General features: G+C 43.2%; 2 protein-coding genes across 4 annotated transcripts; both read right to left on the bottom strand.

The window, feature by feature from the left end:
- Nucleotides 1-564: 564 nt before the first annotated feature.
- cct8 (chaperonin containing TCP1, subunit 8 (theta)) lies at nucleotides 565-8,721 on the bottom strand. Of its 2 annotated transcripts, XM_030361455.1 has the most exons (16): nucleotides 8,534-8,721; nucleotides 7,793-7,883; nucleotides 7,507-7,586; nucleotides 7,259-7,408; nucleotides 6,861-7,041; nucleotides 6,531-6,592; nucleotides 6,252-6,389; nucleotides 5,742-5,920; nucleotides 5,350-5,416; nucleotides 5,152-5,239; nucleotides 4,564-4,679; nucleotides 4,341-4,412; nucleotides 3,140-3,304; nucleotides 2,898-3,017; nucleotides 1,656-1,780; nucleotides 565-865 (listed from the first exon to the last, which is right to left on the bottom strand). In XM_030361455.1, exons 1-15 carry the CDS (start codon nucleotides 8,591-8,593, stop codon nucleotides 1,682-1,684), a joined length of 1,668 nt encoding a protein of 555 aa, XP_030217315.1. In that variant the 5' UTR covers nucleotides 8,594-8,721; the 3' UTR covers nucleotides 565-865; nucleotides 1,656-1,681. The 2 variants fall into 2 exon arrangements, with proteins under 2 accessions (XP_030217315.1, XP_030217316.1); XM_030361456.1 differs by lacking the exon at nucleotides 1,656-1,780 and having other exon boundaries at nucleotides 8,534-8,719.
- Nucleotides 8,722-8,831: 110 nt separating this feature from the next.
- On the bottom strand, nucleotides 8,832-13,748 carry pimreg (PICALM interacting mitotic regulator). Of its 2 annotated transcripts, XM_030361454.1 has the most exons (6): nucleotides 13,603-13,748; nucleotides 12,465-12,784; nucleotides 11,597-11,940; nucleotides 11,288-11,383; nucleotides 10,466-10,504; nucleotides 8,832-9,788 (listed from the first exon to the last, which is right to left on the bottom strand). In XM_030361454.1, the coding sequence occupies exons 2-5, from the start codon at nucleotides 12,771-12,773 to the stop codon at nucleotides 10,474-10,476; spliced, it is 780 nt and encodes a 259-aa protein (XP_030217314.1). In that variant the 5' UTR covers nucleotides 12,774-12,784; nucleotides 13,603-13,748; the 3' UTR covers nucleotides 8,832-9,788; nucleotides 10,466-10,473. The 2 variants fall into 2 exon arrangements, with proteins under 2 accessions (XP_030217314.1, XP_030217313.1); XM_030361453.1 differs by lacking the exon at nucleotides 10,466-10,504.
- Nucleotides 13,749-14,350: the final 602 nt, after the last annotated feature.

Raw genomic sequence — 14,350 nt, 5'->3', positions numbered from 1 at the left:
TACACTGATTTGTAACACAAATGGAATTTGCTTGTAAAATGCCTATGTTCTTGTATGCGTTCCATAGCATATCGATAACTGAAAATGTGTTTATTGGACTAAAAATGCGCACAATACAAAGTCGAAGTGCTTTAAATAGCTTTTGCCATTTTTTGGCCCGGGGGGGCTTTGATCAGTATATCTAATGGATTAAAAGGTGATCATCGAACTTGTGTTTGTCACTTGCATCATGTTGCATCCATTTGTCCGGGGAAATAATCTTTGAATTGGAAATGAATTCCATTTTCTAGAGATGTGCTCAATTAATGTATAGTTAGGGTGCTTAACTATATGGTAAGTTCCCTAACCCTAAACAAAACCAGTTTGAATCCCATTAGTCTCTGCCTCAGCATAATGTATTTTACAACTGCATCTATAGCCCTCATCTCAAGAGGTTAATAGCCCACATCATCCCTCCATTAAACTGATCCAGGTGGATGTCTCAACACTTCAACTTAAAGCTATGGAAACTCTGCTCCCAGAAAGACTGACAGGTTTCCATAAAAACTGTAGACCAACCACAGATGAAGGCGCAGGTACTTTTTATTTGTGACTCGAAACATAAAAAGCTGTGCGTTCTCAACAGGTGTACGTTCTCAACAGGTGTACGTTCTCAACAGGTGTACTTGACTAACGGTCATTTGCTACAGATGTAAACCAGACTGTTGCGTTTTAAATAACAGTAGAAAAAAAAAGGGGGTGTAGAATGCAAGGAGGGATCGGGCCAGGCGTGAGGTTATAAGGTCACGGTTCAGTCTTCATCGTCCCAGTCCTTCTTGCCCTGGGGAGGGGGTTTGGGCCCGCCGGCCTGTTTGGCCATGATGATCTGAAAAGGAGAGGCGGATTAGAGACCAGCTACAAGGCTCCACACTCACACAGCCATGCTCCAGACCCTAAAGCAGGAAGACCAGTTATGAGGAAGATTATATTACCCTTCCAGTGATCCAAGGGTTTTGTTCACCTATAGCGGACATCTTGGTTCTAAACACTAGCAGGGCTTAAATTACCTGAAAGTGTTTAGAACCAAGAAGGCTTCAAAAGCGGAACCACCTTCAATGAAAAAAATAGCTGACGAGATCCTTGCTATGGTGGCATCTGCAGTTTACTTGTCCTTAAAGGAGTAACCTAATGCATGGCAAGTAAGGTGTTTTTATTCCACACTAATCAAAAAAAAGAAAGAAAAAAGGTGCCAATATAACTAAATAAGGTCACGCAATTAACTGCATAGGATATCGGAGTGATATCGCATTGCACAATTTTTAAATATACCAACAATTATAACGCAAGCAAGAAAATATGACATTCAAGTATTGGTTGAAAATAAACTAAACCAAAATGCATGCATCATGCGACCACACGTGTTTTCTCTACAGAGACAGAGTGATTTTGAGTGATAAGTTAGGGCCATTTCTGGAGATTTTCAATCATTTAGGTACAATTTGGTTGGAAATTTCATCACACAAAAGTGAGTATTCACACAATGTTAGAAACGGGCAGAATAAAACCACACTTTAGTACGCCATGAGCAGAATAAAACCACACTTTAGTACGCCACGAGCAAGTGAGTCAAACTGGTGCAGAACGTTCCGGATTTCAAATCACTCTCATTCCAGCACCTGCTGAGAGAGGGCGTGAGCGCCCTCTAGTGGTGGGTATCAAACTTTTCGGGTGCGTCATCGTCGTCCCAGTGGCCCCTCTGCTTAGGGGCTTTGGGTCCCCCTGCGGCCTTAGCCATAATGATCTGGCCCATGGATAAAATACTGTTCACTTCCATTCCATGTGTAACAGCACTAGTCGGATCCATGTGTAACAGCACCATTGATAGTATACTATACCGTTCCATGTGAACCAACACTTGACTGTTACAATACTGTTCACTGGGTATCTATATGATTCATTACTGTTCCAAGTTTAACTATTGTTCTCTACTGAACCTAGTGTAACAACACTGTCCAGGAGTGTTGGACTCCACTGATAACATAATACCTTTTTACTAGAGCTGTCTGTTAAACGCGTTATTAACGGCGTTAACGCTAACCAAATTTAACGGCGTTAAATTTTTTATCGCGCGATTAACGCAATTATTTTATAAAAAAAAAAATAATAAAAAAAAAAAAAATATTTTCTTTGCTCAAAACAAAGAATCAGTAGCCTGACTGCTATGTTCAAATGACATTTGTTCAAAGCAGTCGTTTAATTGCACTATAGGCTCTTTTTTTGTATCGTCCTGTTTTGATCAGTGTATATGCCAATGTTGTTATCAATAAAAAATAATTTGCACAAGGCAAGCCGATGCACTTCACCATGTTGATAAGAGAATTAAAATGAGAAGAATTATGGGACAAAAAAATCAAGGGATATTTAGCATAGAAAAATAATTTGCGATTAATCGCGATTAATTAGAGTTAACTATGACATTAATGCGATTAATCACGATTAAATATTTTAATCGCTTGACAGCTCTACTTTTTACTAGTGATGGAGGGTTTGAGGGAGATTTTGTTCCATTTCAACAACGGCAAAAGACATTTAAACTAAGAAAAGATTTTGAATACCAGGTAGCCCACTGTTAACGCATGAGAGAAGTGTGTCGGCTTCTCCGTTTCAATTAACAATATGCACCATTAAAACATGTTTGCGCTAAGGGTACAGAGACACTTAAAACCAAAGATGATCAACTACTTCCTGTCCAGCGATGACCGTCCTTTAAACTCATGGGTGCTTGGCACATACCAGATATCAGGTACCATGACGTCAAAGCACATTTACAATTTTGAAGTAGTTGCATTAATGAAAAAAAAAAAATATATATATATATAGATATATATAGATATAATGCGAATGTTGCACGCGTGTACCTGGTCCACTCTCAGGACTGTGATGGCGGCATTGGTTGCCAGTTTGATTCCCCAGTGTTTGACCAGGTATGGGTCCAGAATACCGGCTTCGAGCATGTCCTTCACAACAGGGCCCTCTCCCTGGAGACCGTCACAGAGCACAAGAAGCACATTTAATACTTAATCACTACAATTAAAATGGAGATTCTATGTTTGATAAGTGGGACGAACAGGGCATTCTCGTGTGAGAACTATACACGCACCTCGATGTCGAAGCCCATGTTCTTGCCCCCCTTGTGGTGCTCAGCGTACAGCTTGGAGATCAGCTCGTTGGCCTTGACGCCAGAGTTCTCTGCCAGTGCACGGGGAACCGCCTCGAACGCCTCCGCAAACTTCTTGATGGCGTACTGCTCAAGTCCAGGGCAGGTCTTCACAGAGAGAGAGGGGGAGATATACATTTAAACAATGTTTATACACATGTCACAATGTTTAACATTTTAACTAGCTCATAGCGCAGTCATACTCAAGTAGCGGCCCGCGGGCCTTTTGTGGCCCGCGGGGTGTCTATTAATGGCCCTCGAGCTGTTTTGAAAAGTTTTTTTAATTATTAAAAAAAAAATAAAAAAAAATAAAATAAAATAAAAAAAATCGTGCTGGGCGCTCTTATTTTGAAACCGCGCGCCGCGATCTCAATACGAGGCTGGGGGTTGCAACGATAAACAGATAGCACTCCAGCCCACAGACCGCTCCAGCCCTCCCAAACTCGAGGCAGACAGTCCATCTCAGCAGCAGTCAAGGCCGATTTAGGGTCGTTTTAGACGCAGAGACGTAAGCACGTAATTTACACAAGGGACTTGTTTTAGACAAGTTTTGATTTACGGTTCCTTTAAGGTTCCTTAAGGATTGCGCGTGTTGCAAGGGGATTCTCCGCCAGAACAGTAGGGGGAGCAACGAACGAATCTGTGGGCGTGGAAGTGGAAATCACTGGCTTGTTTATATTTATAATTATCATAATTCGTTCTTGTGTTTTCTTCTTCTCCTTCTTCAAAATTCTTCATTCGCTTCTGTCACAGCCTTTTAAAAATTGCGCTATTATGCTGTAAAACCGGAAATGTGAGACTCCTGAAAGGATGTGGTTAGCTGGCCAATCACAGTCTTTGCGAGCTGCGTAGGGCCGTAGTGTTTTAGTCGCATAGTCAGGAATTTTGGCCGACGCACTTAAGCACGTAAGGGGGGATATTTTACCGCGCAAGGGGGGGTTATGTATCTTACGTGCTTACGCGTTACGTCTAAAACAGAGCATATATCGGCCTCAGTCACACGTATACCGACCGGCACCTTGAGTCACTGAAAAATTTTTTTGTGGCCCCTCATCATTTCTACTTGAGTACCCCTGTCATAGCTTAAATAGGCTGAAGAAATCTTTGTTCCATGGAGGGCTAAGCGATCCTAGAGGAAGCATACTTCTCCGTAGGCGGCGATCTGCTTGGCCAGCTCAATCTCTGTGGCTCCGGCTCCAGGTAGAAGCCTCTTGTCCTGGATGGAGGAACAGGCGACGAGAATTGTTTGGCATTAACATTTTTTTAATTAATTGTACACAATTGAACAAAAACTGTCTCAGGGTATGGGAGTCCATTACCACCTTGATTACTCTGGTAGATTGTGAGATTAAGGGGGAGCCACTTACCCTGACCAGAACCTTGAAGGTGTTGACGCCATCGTCTACTGCCCTCTCGATGTCGTCCATCAAGTTGTCAGTGGAGCCTCGGAGTACCATCGTGGCGATGGCACCATCTTCCTTCTCTGTTAGAAAGATACAAGAACATGATAGTAGGGATGTGAGCTCTTCAGGTTTTATTATATTGCTCTTAAAATGTAATACAATACACAATACAAATACTGAATTTAAGATTAAACTTAAACCTATGTAATTATGAAGAAGAAATTATTGTTAACGATAATGAACAAGTTCAGAGCTCACAATCCAAGTGTTCATCATAATTGTATTGGTTTTGACACGCAAAAATACATGCATCGTTTTAAACTATGTCATACAGAGGCGAGATTGTTGAAAACAGATGCATTTCGGAGATACTACCGTAATTACTTATTGGATTTGAGAAAACTTTAACATAATTAAAAAAACAAAACAATAAGTGCCTTTATTGTTTTGGCATAAGTGCTGTATAACAGCCATAACAAAAATACATGAGGCAATATGATTAAATTGATGGCAATGGGGTAATTGAGGGGGTGGTGTGACGCTAGGACTCACCATGCTTGAACACCACCACCTGGGTGTCTCCCACCTCGGACAGGTACACGCTGTCGCAGTGACCCATCTCCTCTGGGGTCGGGGGGGTCTGCATCAAGGTAAAAAGGTCCAGTTAGACAGACTGATTGATTTAGTTCAACTTAAGGGTAGAGGGATGGGGGGATGATCAACAGGAAGCAGACATGCTGGCTAGCTCACCATCCTGGGCAGGGCGATGGCTCCAACTGTTTTGCATAACCTTCTGAGGTCCCACTTGGAATTCAATCTAGTTGTGAAGAAGCAGATTGCGTTGGGTCAAACACAATGACCTTTAACTCAACCGTTAACTCTATAGTTACATTTACTTTTAGTTGACCATTTAATATACATGTTATTTATCACAAGACAGGGGTTTGGACATCTTGCTCAAGGATGCAACAGGTAGAACTGGGGACATTGGGGTTCAGACCCAGTACCTTTCAACTGTGGGTCAAACAGCCTAATGAAAGGCTTCTTCTATACTTTTATATAACTTAACCAATGTCATGCAAAGCGACCTCTAGTGTATGCAGAGGGGTCACGGGGGGTCAGGCGAGGATAAGTAAACCTACCGGACGACCATCAGGTTGTACTTGTTGGCGTAGTGCAGAGCCATGTCGGCCACCTTGCCCCCGGTGACCACCACGTTGGCCCCCGTCTCCTTGATGGCCTGCATCTGGGCCTCCATCATGTCCTCCTCCCCTTTGCTGAAGTTCATCAGCTCCTTGGCGTTCTTTATCAACACCGTTCCCTGCGAGACAGCCATTGTAAGACCACGTGTTTGACTTGATAAATTATTTTCCCGCTTTTGAACCCATTCAGTACTTTGTTTCCAGTTAGTACTTTGTTTCCAGTTATTCAGTACTTTGTTTCCAGTTATATTAAATCAAGTACTAATACCTCCTGCACTTTATCACGCAGTACTACATACTCTAGATGGCATTTCATGGGTTTTCAACAACAAAACAACAAGGTCAAACCAAGCCAAACCACAGAAACAAACATCAGTTAACATTTGAAGCCAACATGAGAGAACAGCATTAGCTTTCAAGTACAAAAAAATAATAATCAAGAAGGCTTACTTTGGTCTCTGTCACCATGCAGTCAAAGGGGCAGGAGAATACAGCGATATTGGCATCTTTGACGGATGTGAGGTCTCCTTCCAACTCCTTCTTGAAGACCATGCCGTGCAGCATGGTGGAGGCTGTGATACCACAACCCTACAGGAAATAGGGAGATGTTTAGTCCCTCAGCCTTTCTGAATAGTTAAACAACTCAAACAAACACAACAAATAAAATATACCAGGGTCAATATTTCAACCATCATAGAATCACATTGTGTGCACGTGATGGGTACTTACTAAGATCTTGCATACTCTGACACTATCAACATTGAAACTGCCAGACTCTGGGAAGATGGACACTGAAAGAAGAAGGAAAAGTTTCAACATGGCAGCAGAAACGATAACCATCTGAATTGTTGTGGATACTTCACCATTACGATTCCTATACATGATGGAGCGGGTTCCCATACATGAGGGATACTATACAAGATGGACCAGGGATCCTATGCTAGATGGAGTAGGGATCCTATGCTAGATGGACTAGGGATCCTATGCTAGATGGACTAGGGATCCTATGCTAGATGGACTAGGGATCCTATGCTAGATGGACTAGGGATCCTGACTCACCACAGGCCTGAGCGATGAGGTTGGCCAAGAAGTCTTCGTTGCCGTACTGTTTGCTCATGACGGCTGGGCGAATTAGAGCCGTTGCCTCGGTGATGTCGTGAAGGTTCTTGGCAGAGGTGCACACGCAGTCAGGAAGGATCTCCAGAGCCTTGTGGCACGCAATCTCATAGCCTTCAATCACCTGATGAAAAAGACAAATCGAGGCATTTTTTATTCACTAGTGTCAATTCCTCGTTTTGAAGAGACAAGTGTTAAATGCTGTGGCTGTGTTGGTTTGGCGTTTCATAATGAAGCAACACAGTGTGGGTTTCTGAGAAGGGCAAAACCCATTATCCATTTTGTGTGTGATCAATCCAATGATGTAATCATCAATGCTCAACAGCAAGATCTGTGTTTACCTCAGACACTGAGAGCCCCATCCTGAGAAGCTCCTCAGCCAGCTCCATGAGAGCTCCAGCAAACACAAGGACAAAGTTGGTGCCGTCTCCAACCTCTTGTTCTTGCATGTGGGATGCCATCACCACCATCTTGGCTGCTGGATGTTGTACCTGATAATGACAATGACAATTAAACATTCTAATTCAAAGGACATTGATATTCAGATGGATTGATATTCCAGTAATGATTTGGATAGGTCAATTTTTACCTCAAGTTCTCTCAGAATTGTTGCCGCATCATTTGTGACAAACAGCTTCTCCAGGTGATTAATGACCATTTTATTCATGCCTGCGAAAGGGTGGATAACACACATTGCTTATTGAATAGCTTGTTTCCAATACAACATTACACGAAAGTAGACATTGGGGTTTGAACCCAGAATCTATCCGCCGATCCAACACAAAAAATACTTGACTATCCTTTCAATTGAATACCATGTCTAAGTTTCTTAAATATAAAAACCTAAATCATTAATGTTTAACGACTATGCTTACCATTTGGTCCATAAGCAGTGCGTGTCGTCTGAGCCAGCTCCTTGCAGGCTTTGATGTTACGGTACACAGCTTCCTCAAGTCCAGAATAGTGCTACGGGGGTGGGAAAATAACTACGTTTGTATGGGTATAACTGGCATATATAGATTTTATTCAAGAAAAAAAAAGCTTTACAATTCCCGAAAAACACTTGACGTCCTGTCACAAAGAGGGTTAACCCTAGGGTGATTGTTACGGCTACAGATCGGGATGGGCCCCTTCAAACCAATTGTTAAGAGTCATCTTGGAAAGCACCATACAATTATCACAAATAGATCTAGGTAAAAGAAAAACGCATGGCATTTCTTAAACAGAATTCATCAGGTGTACGCCATAACTGTCGCCCCAATATATGACTGAAGGAATCGCCCGTAAATAGTAGCGGGTTAGCATGCCAACATCTAGCTAGGTAATGTTAGGGTTTTCACCAAATCATCCTATCGTACTAAAAGATTAATACGTTTATTTCAGATAGCTACAGGTGCACGAATACCGCATGTTGGTGTTAATGGACACGGTAAACAGGCGGCCACACATGCAGGAGCATCAGGAGGCGCGAGCGGCCTGTCTTCTGAGTGTTCTAGAACTCTCCCACATGACCACGCACCAAGCTGCTTCCTTACAAGGCAGCTAACAGATTAGCTCTGATTTTTTTACGATTGTTTCATTGATCTAAACCTATCGCCCGGACATTCCAGCCTCACCTTAGCACCATCCTTTAACATTTGGGCAAAGCCCGGAGCTTTGGGTACGTGGAGAGCCATATTCGGATGTTTAGCAGCCCCGTTGTCTCAGAGATGGTAGCTGCAGCGTGGTTTCAGGGCTTGGTACAAAGCCGGAGAGAAGTAGGCGGAGCGTCGTCACAATGGGCGTAGCCGCTCTGGACAGAGCGCCGCGAGGGATAAACCTAACGCCTTAAATAGTAAAGGGATAACGTTACGATTCGGCACATAATGATATGTCGCACCAGAGGGAGACATAGAACTATGATTGAAACAGTTATTTAAAAAGGTATAACATTTATTGTGAAGCTTCACATGATACATCTATTATAAAAAACGCTTGTCGATCCCATCCCCCTTGACAATAGGAATTGGAGGGATTCAGTCATGATCATAAAAACTGCCATGCACAGCATCATTACATCACGTTATGGACTGGGCATTGACAGCATTCCCATACATTATTTTTTCATAGGTGTACTAGTCCAACGTGAAAAAAAGAGTCTTAATAACTACAAAAATGTCTTTGCATTCTATAATATAAGGAATACATCAAATAGTGTCTGAAACGTATAAGGCATCATTAGTCTTGGATATTGAAATGGAGAGGGAAAGCCTCTCTGTCCATGAGTAGTAAACGTGTTAGTTAACAGATACTTTTGGTCTTGGTGACTAAACTCTAAGTAGGTTTGATATAAAAATCAGTGCAACAGTAAACAACTCTAGAAAAATAAATGTAACAAACAATACTCAGTAACTACTTCATTTGGTTGGTATTCCAATGTAACAGGGAAATGTGCACTGATAGACAGAACAGCGCATAAAATCCATAAAGCTCCCACACCATCTTCCCTTCACTCGGGGTCGCTATGACAACAGACCACTGTAGCTACAACGAGAGCGCCAACTCACAACTAACGACTCTCAAGACACATAATGCAATAGTGACTAAAGTACAGTACAAATGGTACCGGATTTAAACGTACACCCGACTTTATGTCCAACAAAATTCCCGTGTGAACATACCAAGTCAATGGGACAAATGAAATCAAACAGTGCAAGAGGTGCTGTCGGTTGGGTTTAGGTTTTGCGGATGTTGCTGGCGGTGGTGTGAGCCAATTCTCCCAGCGTGTGCGACAACTTAGTGGCGCGCCGGGTCAGGTTGGAGCGGCTCAGTTTGCCGTTCGGGTCCAACTTTCGTATCACGGCTCCCCCCACGCGCTCCAGGCCGTTGGTCCTGGCAAGAGAGCGCTACAGTTGTAAATGCTGTTGTAACCATGAAAACTGTGAAAGCGGCGGTAACGGCAAACTGACTGGACTTTTGGCGTTTACATAGGCGGTGTTGACAGCAAGGGGCAGTGTTAAAGCATTATTTGGTTAAGTCGAACGAAACAAGAAGGTAAAGGCTGTTGAAAATCGTTGTTATTATTATGGTCACATCTCCAAATGACCAACAATGAGGAAAGGGACTCTTCTCTTGCTCAGAGGTATCATCTGGTCATCATTTGTGGCCAAAATTATATTAAACCATCACAGTCCCCATGACTATTTGGTTACTTTGATCAGAATAATCCATCTCTAGATAAATGGAGAATGGAGGTCTGTGTCATCAAAGCAACATACAAATTCACCCATTGCCAGAAAGCGGACAGGTACTTGTGAGCAGCAGAACTGTATTGCCGCTGCAAATTGTTTATTTGGGGATGACAACATTGAGCCATCTTTGATACCTGTTCCTTACAAACTTTCAGGATACTCTCGGAGGTTGAACAGAAGATGATAACATGCTTTACCATGCAGCCACAGGGCTCTCATGCACGTTATCTGAAAGTTACACAATATAATATAGCAATTCTCCATCAAATCATGCCTTTGTTTCTGTTTGTTTCCAAAGCACCAATCTGATACCTTTACCTTTATTACTACTCGGTCATTTGGGAATAGTTGAAATTCCTGTTTCAGGAGAAAAACAAAGGTTTTGGTTGGATGTCATTTAGATGAGAACATATATATGGTAATGGAAAATTGTTATTTTGTCCAGGCCAACACTTTCGTTAGTTATGAAAGACATCCAGATAACGTCCAGGCTGACTGCACACAATGACTTCTCCTTCTCTCACAATATATCCATAGAGCCAGGTCATCCTCTTGTCTAATGTATCAGCATTATGAGCGTCAGCATGGGCAGGAATGCAGCTGAAGCTGATCTCCACACAACAGAGTCGTTCATCTGGCTTCACTTCCCATGACCACACACCCTTCCTGCTCCAACGGGCCCCCTTCCCTCTGGGATACCAGAAACACTGACCCAGTTTTAAATTTAGGCGGGAAGAATGCAAGTGGGGAGAAGGCAGGGTGAAGGGGTCAGACCAGCTGCTATGCAAACTAGAATTCTTGAGTTGGGCGGATGAGTAGTCTCTCTCCCCCTTCCTTTATATAATGTAACAGAATGGATTTACACTAGTAATGTCAATGCCAAATACACAGTTTTCAGAGTCTTATTTCACCCCCCCCCCCCCCCCCCCCAACACACACACACAGTCTCAAGCGTGACTTAGATAATATACTGATAGCTGTGGATTAATAATGAAATAATAAATAAAAAACTATAAATGTAAACCTAAACACACAATCATCAGTTTAACGTCATGCTCAAGAAACTTGATTCAAAGGCAGGCCTGGAACGCATTTAGTATTTGCACGGTGTGTTCTGATAGTTTGATAAAGTCGGGTTACCTGTCGTCTCTCCCAATGAAGCTGTCGAAGGCCCTGGAAAGGTGCTTGAGCCTCTTCAGTCCACTAGACACGCTCTCCAGGTCCTGGTCAAACTTCCTGTCAAGCAGGAAACAAGTAGAGATGTATCACCCAACAGATATTTTTGTATAAATGTGAGGATCTCAATACCACTGTAGGTTAAGTCTTGAATCTTCTTCTTTATAAGGTCACTGAACACAAAGGATATAAACTCTTCAAGAGAACACTTGAAAACAAATGAACACAGCGGGGCCTACAGGGTGAGTGCGTCATGGTCTCGTCAGAGCCTACCGTCTCTGGTTCTGCGTGTTGGGCGAGGCGAAGGGGCTCTTCAAAGCGGCCATACGCACAAGCTGCCTCCGGCCTCCTCTGGGCCTCACCCCGCGGGCCTCATCGCCGGCCTTAGGCGTGCCCTTTTTCGCCGACCGCCGCCTGGACGCAGGGGTGCGTCCCGGTGTGGCACAAGCCCTGGGGGTGCGGCGAGGGGTTGGTGTTGCCACCAGGGTGACAGGTCGGCCCGGGGTGCGTTGAGGGGTGCGAGAGGTGGATGGAGTACCCTCCTCATGCTCTCCGACTCGCCCGGGAGTGGACACCAGACACTCCTCCTGCCTGGCTTCTCTGCTCCTCTGCAGCCGCTGTGAACCAGAGAAGGAGGACATGCTTGTGTATGTGTATATGGTGGGCGTCATCCTTTAAATGGATGGAAAGCACTCGCATGAAAAAAGGATTTGGTCAATGCAGGAGTCGCAAACTGACAAGACAGTGCCAACAGATAGTTAGGAAAGGGTTAATTCCTTCAAGCATTGAGCTCACGCAATGCTTGTTAAAAGGCTTATCTTGATCATCTATGATAACATTTTATGACACCTATGAGGAAGACACATCTTGATCATTTTGAACCGATAGACCTCTCTTTAGAATGTACTGTTGGTATTGTCAGATGTTTAATAAAGATGTGTTACTAGTGATGGATGTAGTCACGGCGAAACAAAGTGAGGCTCATTACATTCAGGTATGGGATGGGTCTGGTATCAGACCCAATTTCCTTCTCTCTCTATAATGATTCAAACCCGTTGATTGCATCATAATAGGCCATATCTTTAGGTCATCTTTATTACGTTATGTTGGGCCGACACAAATGTAGTATTACTGGCCATACCTGGTAGACTCCGCCCACAGATTGGCGGGCACCGCGGGCTAGCTTGCCCATGGTGCCCGGTTTGGTCGGCTCCTGCACCGGTTCCCAGGTAGGGTTCTCCGGGAGGGAGTTGGTCTGGACGGAGCGCAGCGGAAGGCGTTTCTTCAGAGTCATTCGCAGGGAGTTGAGCGAGGACGAGGAGCGGAGCTTGCGGAAGCGGCTGGGGGCTTCTGGAGAGCCCTCTGCCTCATCAGACTCCTCGAGGGCGGTGTGTGCCCGCCAAACCCCTACCATGGCCTTGCCATATCCGGTCATCATCGATGACGTCATGCTCAGAGGATCTACAGGAGAGAGGAGAGCATTGAAGGCAATAATAGGTGACGCACTTTGTTTTATGACACCAAAAAACACATTCCTCCTACTCCCCCTCCTCCTGTTTATTGCCTTCCACATCAGGAGGAACGTGCATTAGTAGGAGTATGTGAACACAGAAGAAGACCATGTTTCTTGATATGGTCTCTTGACATCGAGAATGAAAGTGTTTGCCAAATTATATAATGTAGGCCATTGGGGTGATCCGGGGAAATATTCTTAGCAGCAGCCTATTATTTATGTATATTATAACATGTTTTGTCAAATCAGTATCATAACAGCAGGGGATAAATAAAGTATTATCATATAGAGACCTCACTCTCTGGAAAGCCTATTTGACGAATGGGAATAGTTAAAGTGTTGACGAAGCTTTCAGATTCCAATCGGCGACACAATGCATGCTTTGATTACATGGAATCAATGGCATGGTGTTTATATTATTTTTCTGGGGTTTTGCCACGTTGTACTTTGTGTGTATGGGTGGTTTGCCGTTGCATGTGTAACATATGTCGTGTTCTATCGTTCAGTGCTATTGATAACGTTTTGACTAGTCCGAATTAATCTATTGATGATGGGTAATCCCAACCCGCAACCCCCTCAAGATTCAAAAGTGCAGAAGCAATTGTTTTCAGCACGCTATTTTTCATTTAAGAAACACATTCGTGTATGAAAGTAATTCCTGGGATTCCTGGGATTAACTAAATGTCTCAAAACGTGAATCATTTCAGTACAAAAGCGAAACGTCCAAAACCTACTTTTCAGTGAATAGTTTCAAGGACTGACTTACCTCAAGGCGCGGTGTCTGTTTGTTGCCTTTTTCTTTTCTCTCGCTCTGGAACACAATATTTCTTTCTCCCAGTTTGAATTTGGCGCTGGATAACGCGAGTTGACTCCACACCCAAAATGAACGTCCTTTAGGCCGCACCCCCCTGGTGACGCTGCCCTGAACATCATAACCTCATCCACCCCGACAAGCCTCCAGGACCCGTGGGGAAATCTCGTGTGTTGGAAAATCACTGTTCCACCTAAGCGCGCCTCCATCCACGTTTACATACTATTATATTTCGCAGTTTAATGTTTTATCACGCTTGTCGTTAATAAATAAGTGTATTATTTATCAACAACTCGTTTGGTCGATTTATTTAACATGGTAAATAAAGTAGCTCTACCAGAAAAAATATATAATAGTGAGTGTGGAAATCACTTGTGTTTGAGATGTAACTCAAATATTATTAACCTCTGCTTTGTAAGAATGATTCAACATAATTATTAAAACACAATAGTTTATGAAAACATTTATTGCAGCTATTTCTTATAATAAAAGGATGGAAGCTTGGTGTAATGTTTTGATGCCACTGAATTAACTTTAGCGATCATGCTCATGAATAATTCCTCACAATTATTTATGTAATAAAATATGTCCTATCCTCAGATAAGTACAGTCTCTACAAAGTGCTTTGCAAATGTCGTGTGAAACTACGAGGCATCGTACAATCCGTTCTGCTGTAAATAAACTCGGATGTGACATTCTGCTC

This window comes from Gadus morhua, chromosome 7 (genome assembly GCF_902167405.1).
Source record: "Gadus morhua chromosome 7, gadMor3.0, whole genome shotgun sequence".
NCBI classification, from domain to species: domain Eukaryota; kingdom Metazoa; phylum Chordata; class Actinopteri; order Gadiformes; family Gadidae; genus Gadus; species Gadus morhua.
This window is presented reverse-complemented; position numbering and strand designations above follow the sequence as displayed.